At 35.7% G+C, this 7,016-nt stretch overlaps 1 protein-coding gene across 1 annotated transcript in view; it reads left to right on the plus strand.

Moving 5' to 3' along the window:
- ADAMTS19 (ADAM metallopeptidase with thrombospondin type 1 motif 19) overlaps positions 1-7,016 on the plus strand; it is a 103,629-nt gene that overhangs the window by 44,823 nt on the left and 51,790 nt on the right. The window contains exon 7 of the mRNA XM_015815259.2: positions 2,178-2,221. Coding sequence (XP_015670745.2) covers positions 2,178-2,221 — 44 coding nt within the window. The remainder of the gene's footprint in view (positions 1-2,177; positions 2,222-7,016) is intronic.

A 7,016-nucleotide genomic window follows, 5' to 3' on the forward strand; every position in this document is an offset into this window, starting at 1 on the left:
ACCCACAAGCTTGTAAATAGCGTGTGCGCGCTCCCCTAACTTGATATGGTCCTCTGCTCCCGCCATATCTGCCTCTCCCACTGACCGTACTAATTCCTCTCTCCTCCTTCATCCCCCCACCCTCCCCCCCCACCCTTTCTACACCGTAGCCCCCAGACATGGCTGGTCCTGACCTAAGGGGAACCTCCCCCCTCCCCCCTAACCCTAACCCTAACCCTAACCCTAACCCTAAGTGGAATTTTCCTCCAATGGGATTTTCCCATGCATTTTACCAGGAAACATAGATAGGGCAGGCTAGAAAAGTCAGTGCCCTCCTAACCATACCCAAGCACTCCGAAATTTTGGCGATATCCTTTTTGCTCTCCGACTTCATATTGACCTAACCCTAACCCTAAGTGGAATTTTCCTCCAATGGGATTTTCCCAAGCATCATCATCATCATCATCATCATCATCATCATCATCATCATCATCATCATCATCATCAGGTTGGCAGTTTTAGCTCTTGCAAACCTAGCAGTTAGAAAGCATGCAAGTGCAAAATAGAAAAATAGGTGCCACTTAGATGGGAAAGTAATAACGTTCATTGCACCTTGGCATATAGTCATGCTGCCCACATGATCACGGAAACATCTTCAAACAACGCTGATTCCCTCAGCTAGGAAACGAAGATGAGCACATCTCCTAAGTCGGATATGACTGGACAGGGGAAATTTTTACCTTTTATCTTTCCTCATTGTTATATTGTTGCTCTATTTTGAGAAAAAGCAAAAAATAAAAATAAACCAATATTGCAGAGGGCTTCAACAGAGATTCACAAGGAAATGGCAACAACACATAGCAAAACCCAAATCAGTGCATCCACAAGAATGGAGAAGTGCTCAATGAAGTTTGAACTTACAGTAATTAGAGGCACATTTTTTTGGTTACAAAACCTAAAAGACAGGTTTTCCCAGATGAAGTTTATTGTAGTCTAAGATTAAGAGTAGCATACCTAAATGTACAGTATTGCTATGGCAAAATTCAAAGGGAGCCTATGCATTAATAATAACAATAATAATAACAATAACAACTTTATTGTCACTGTGAATGTACACCAATCGTCATATATCAAAATGAAATTTTGTTGCATACAGCTCTCAAAGGGTCACCACCTCCGATATAACTCCTTGTTCATCGCCAGCTCAAGTTTCAGAACGTCCATTTTAGTCTCTAGAGAGCGAACAATGGCAAACAGGACAGATGGAAACGGAGCTCCATGTGGAGCAATCAGATCTTGCTTCCGGCAGAACAATTTCAAACAGCGCAAACAACCATTTTTGCTTAAAGATCTCATCTTTAGCTGAAGCTAAAACCTCGGCATACTAGCAAAGGTTGTCCGTCGTATGTTAGCTTAGTCCCACCACGTTGCTCAAACACATTAAAACCTTCCTGATCATGTGGCCTATATCCCTTATATCCCTCCTTTCCCCTTAGAGACAATGCTGCCCCAGCTGATCCAGGCGCCGCCATCTTAATATAAAAACAAATGCTTATATTTATATAGAGTATTGTATATTGTATTGTATTGTAGGATTGCAATCCTTTAACACTATTGGTAAAAAATGTTATATAAATTTATTTATTTTTATATCACATTTAGAAACTGTCCATCTCACTCACTGAGTAAATTAAAGTGATTGTATCAGCAAAGTGCTTACAATCCAGACTTTTATTATCATTTTATGATGCTATAAATTTTACTGTATATTAATTGTTACAGTTGTTGGAAATTCTTTTGCATCTACTGTATACTTTTATTTGGCTTTGATTTTTAATTACATACGTTGTTTACTCATCTAAATTAAATAATTGCATTTGAAACATTAAAAACAAAGAACATGGCCGGTTCTATATTATAAAGTATATGGAGAGAAGAGTTTTTAAAAACAATGGATTTCCAAAGATGAGAGAAAGTAACAAATCTGACACTAAATACAATAGATTGCAAATTGCTTTTTATGTAATCCTAAGTAAAAGTTTATGTTGTTAATATCATGATTACCTTGAAAATGCTCTTTGTGTAGATATTTGCTATTTTCAAAATCATTTAAATGTGCACAGATTAGTTAAACAATAATAAATGATTTGTCACAAAAAAAAAATTAAGGGTTTGTCTTTTTTTCACCCCAATTTTAGGAAGGATTTCTGTGTGCATAAAGATGAGCCTTGTGATACTGTGGGTAAGTGAAATTTAAAAATAGCTCTTCAAAAGTGTCATTTTAAGACTTGGACATATAGTGGGGTTAAGAAATGGATAATATTGCTTTGAATATGTATGATTTGATGACATGTTTAAAAACACAAACTGCTTCAGTTCTTGAATCGAAAAAGATATCTTGAAAAAGATATATCTAGTGCAGTGGTTCTCAACCTTTTTAATGCCGCGACCCCCAACCGGTCGTAAGTTGAGGACTAAACCGGTCGTAAGTCGAGGACTACCCAACCAGTCGTAAGTCAAGGACTTTCCCTGCCCGGGAGCGCTGCGCATGCGTGGTTCCGCCCCCCGCGCCAGCCGAGGCGTAGCTGGCAAGTGGCAAAGATGGAACAGGCCGACCACCAGCTGGCCCAGCTCAAGGGAGATAAGGCACCCGCCGGAAAAGGGTGAAAAAATGGCAGACAGCCTTGCTTGGCGACCCCTGTGAAATGGTCGATCAACCCCAAATGGGGTCGCGACCCATAGGTTGAGAACCGCTGATCTAGTGCTTGCTGACCAGGACCAACTACCCTGCTGGAAAGTCAAACATATGTGAAATGTTTGGCTTTCCAGAAGGGTAGATGGTACTGGTCAGCAAGCACTAGGTATAGTCATTGAAATAATAATAATAAAAAGTCTTCTTATGGGAAACATCATTATAAAAAGTATATATTTTATGAATTTACAGTTACAGAAGACTTAAAATATATTCCCTATATTTGAAAATTGGTATGGCTGTCATTGTGAACCTTACTGCTCTAGAAGTAAAATTGTTTCTGCTTCTCCCAGCAAATAGTTTTTTGAGGAGAGTTTTGAAATTGATTTTTGACATTCAGTAAAATCTATCGTCATTTACCTCACCAGATTGCCCAAGTAAATAAATCTAGTATATTAATGTGATCATATATATTGAGGCTTAGTCAACAAACATTCAACAAACTTCAGACATTGTAAAGGATTTTTTTTTCCTTTTCTTTTTGACCTTTTGAGCAGAGGCCTTTTTAAAGGCAATGTTATGCATTCCACTAATAAACTCATCAAATATTAATAATCATGGTTTGTATTGCATTCATTAATATTTATGACAGTTTTTTCTTACTTGATGAATATGCATAATACTGTAAGTGTTCTACAGCAAGTGTTTTAAAAAGAACAGGGCAGCGTATGAATTTAATTTGTTAAAGATGTAATTATGTTAGAGTGCTTTCTTTTTCTTGTGATATAGTACCTGCATGTTGGGGAATTGCAGCTAGGCTGGAGGGAGGAGTCAAATGAAGGCCTAGCTTGGAGTTGTTGCACAGCTATAAATACCTTAAGCATGACCTCCTCTGAAATCTGTCAAACCTTATCTATTCATTCCCAGGGGAAAGCAAGTAAACTGATGAGATTCTTGTAACATAGGTGATGAACGATAAAGTTACAACCTGAGGCTATTCACAAATGGTTCTCATTGCTTGAGCCTGACATTAATTTTATTAAACTCATTTCTCACACCCCTGGGTAAAAGAAAATACACCGGGATGGCTATTGACCCACAAGTAGCTGCTGGGTTGCCCCAGAAGATAATGGAAGCCTTGCTACAACATCGTCAGAAGGCAGAGATGAGGAACTTGAAGGCAACAGTGCCAACAGCCAGCAGTTCCAGTCATGCAGCCTGCCTTGCTGCATACCCATGCAGGTTTGCCAAAGAACTTTGAGAGGTTATGCTTATGCTATGCAACAACTCCAAGCTAATTCCTCACTTGTCCCTTCCCCCTGGCCTAACTGGCAATTGCCCAACACTGCATGCTGCTGGTTTCTATACATCCAAAAATTATGGTCTACATCATTACATTATTTCTAATGAAAATCTTAATGTAAATTGAATTTGATTTGGTTTAGCAAGTATTAGATAACAATTAAATATAAAGAAGATCAAACTAATGACAACTAATGAACTGGAGTGCTGGCATATAATTAATTTAATTTTAGGGGTAATGATCATTTTATTCCTATTTCCACTTTAATATTATTTATGGATTTGTCTGTTATATTGTAATTTTCTTTAATAATCTTTAATCTTTAACTGTAATCAAAACTTAATTTCTTTGATTATTTTGGGGAACCTTTTTATGTGACAATATTGCATGTAAGTATATGTGGGGAACTATATCTGTCTCAATAATGGGCACCTAGTAATTGTGAATTATCTTAGGGATTCCTTATCAGGCCAAACAGCATTGTATGTGTGGGTGTTTGAGTGTATCAAACAATAAACAAAATCATATTGAATTATAAATTAGAGCCATGATTCCCAAGCTGATCACCATGGAGCCTTTGGGGCCCTACAGGATACTCACAGGTGTGTCACAGGATATTTAATTTTTTCGAGAGAAATACAGCAGTTTTTGACATCAGTTGAACATCACATGAACTAGGGGCACCATGAAAAAATTACTGAGACAATAAGGACACTGAACTGAGAAAATCTGAGAACTTCTGAAGTAGAGCATAACAAACAAAAACTGAAATATTTACTGTAAGGTTTACTGTATTTAAGGTTTAACCACATAAGCATTATGTAGGAATAAACTTCATTACACAGCAAGAATTATTTCCAAGTATAAAATGTACAGGAGTATTCTAAGAGGCAAATGAAATATTGGATTTTTTTAAGGCAACCCCACAGGAGAGCAAAATTTCAGCATATAATATATAGTATTTATACTTTTTAAGCAACAGATATGTAAAATGATTTTATCCTCCCTTCTTTTTTCCCTAATGGAAAACATTTGGTATAAGGAAAGAAAATGAATATTAGTTCTTTTCAGAAAGAGAGCTGCAAGTCAAACTTAATTTTCCCCAAGTCATGCTTTGAAGTATGTATATCTGAGAAACACTTGTGTTTATTAAAAACAGAAAACACAGCTCAGAAATATATGAGTATAATGTATATCATATTTGTATTTCAAATATGATATACATTATACTCATTTTTTATACATTATGCTTAACTGTTACACACATTATACAACTTTTTTCAAATGCATTTGGGTGAAAGTTATGAAAGTTGAAGACTTATAAATGTACCATTCAAATATGTTAGTATTTATTAGTGCTGCTTGTCAGTTTTTTGCATGAACTCACAGTCCTAAAGAGAGATTGTATTTTAAATATAATAGGTATTTATCATTTAAACCGATTAATAAAAATATATGTCCAGATTGTATAAAATGCTGAATTTTGTATGGATTGTTTCCAAAGTCTGTCATCTTTTTTTTTTTGCACTGATATCTTGAGTTCAATTTCCCAAAGCTCAAGTCAGCATACTCAACAGTCATGGATTATGAAAATCATAGTCCAAAGATTCTAGAGGTTATATAACTTTGTACTTTAGTACCCTTTACTTTACCAAGTATCAGTTTCTGACCAGTAATTTTCATGACCAGTAAATATCTGCTTTTTCTTCATTCTTTTTAGCTAGCATTGTCTATAGCTTGTCTATTTGTTTTTTTTTTCTTTAATTGGTCCATAATATTAGCAGTGAGATGGTTGGCATATAAATTTAAAAAATAAATAACATTTCACTTTTACTTGTGGCCCTTCATTTCTTCTTAAGGCTAGTTTCTTCTGATTCAGACAAAGGATCTCACTTTTTGGAACTGATTTCTTAGATATGGCAGTTTTTTAAAACTGCCCTAGTGGATTTCATTTGTCCAGGACTGCGTATCAATAACTGTATCTTTGTGTTGTTATAAGCTCATGTTTGTAGCCAACAGTGATAGTATTTAGTTACCTTGTCTTTTCCTGCAACAGGATATTTTCCATTGACTTTTGCCTTAGCGTTATGTATCCAAAACATTTAAGCTTTACCTTCATTATGTGTAAGCTTGATTTTACTTTTCAAGGGCTATCTGCAATATGTTGTGATGGAAAGCAATCAAAACCTTTAAGATACTAATAAAGCAAAAACAAACATATTTTGGGAGCTTACCTTTTTTATTACCTTTTAGAGGTTAGCAGTGCGATCTCAGGTATCTGTGTAATTTTTGAATCTAGCTTGTACATTTGGCAGTTTTCATTTCATCTATGTGTAAAGTAGGCAAAGAATGATAGTTTTTGGATAAACGGTCTCCTCTGTTTTTATGTAATCAAGAATTATTAAATGACATATGTGCTATATTGTTGGAGAGCAACCGTCCCAGTCGGGAGAAGGGCTCAAGCGAGGAATTAGTCTGGACTCCTTATGTAAATATAAGACGGCAACGTCTGATTTCCCACCCACCCCCACCCCCACCCAAATGCCTTGATTCTTATCTAGTCTTCCCCAGCAAAAGCTACCAGTCTGGGGAGATTCCTGTGAAATGGGTATAGAACTATAAAGTAGCTAGTTTGAATTCTACACATGTGGGTTTCGGTTGTTCATGCCCGACATATATTGATCATGTGAAAAAGAATATATAAAAAAGAAAAACAGTTATGAATTCATAAACTTGTCTATCTTACTGTTCTGTATATTTGTGCTTTTAAAAGTTTAATTGGATGCAGCTATCAACTGTATTTATTTTTGAAAATAGGATTCAACATGGAATTAGCAATTTATGTGTACGTATTTGATTGTAATTGCACTTATTGGAATTTACTTTTGAATAACTTTGTGTGGGATCTTACTTAACTCTTTTTTCATGTTCTGGCATGAAAATAGGTTCTTTAAACTTAATTGTTATAAAATTAGAATGTTCCTTCTGCTTTCAAGCAGTGATGCTTCAAAAGCAAAATGTATCAATTTGCAGTTTTTAGGT

The sequence above is a fragment of the Protobothrops mucrosquamatus genome, unplaced genomic scaffold (genome assembly GCF_001527695.2).
Source record: "Protobothrops mucrosquamatus isolate PMUCROS unplaced genomic scaffold, P.Mucros_1.0 scaffold329, whole genome shotgun sequence".
NCBI lineage: Eukaryota > Metazoa > Chordata > Lepidosauria > Squamata > Viperidae > Protobothrops > Protobothrops mucrosquamatus.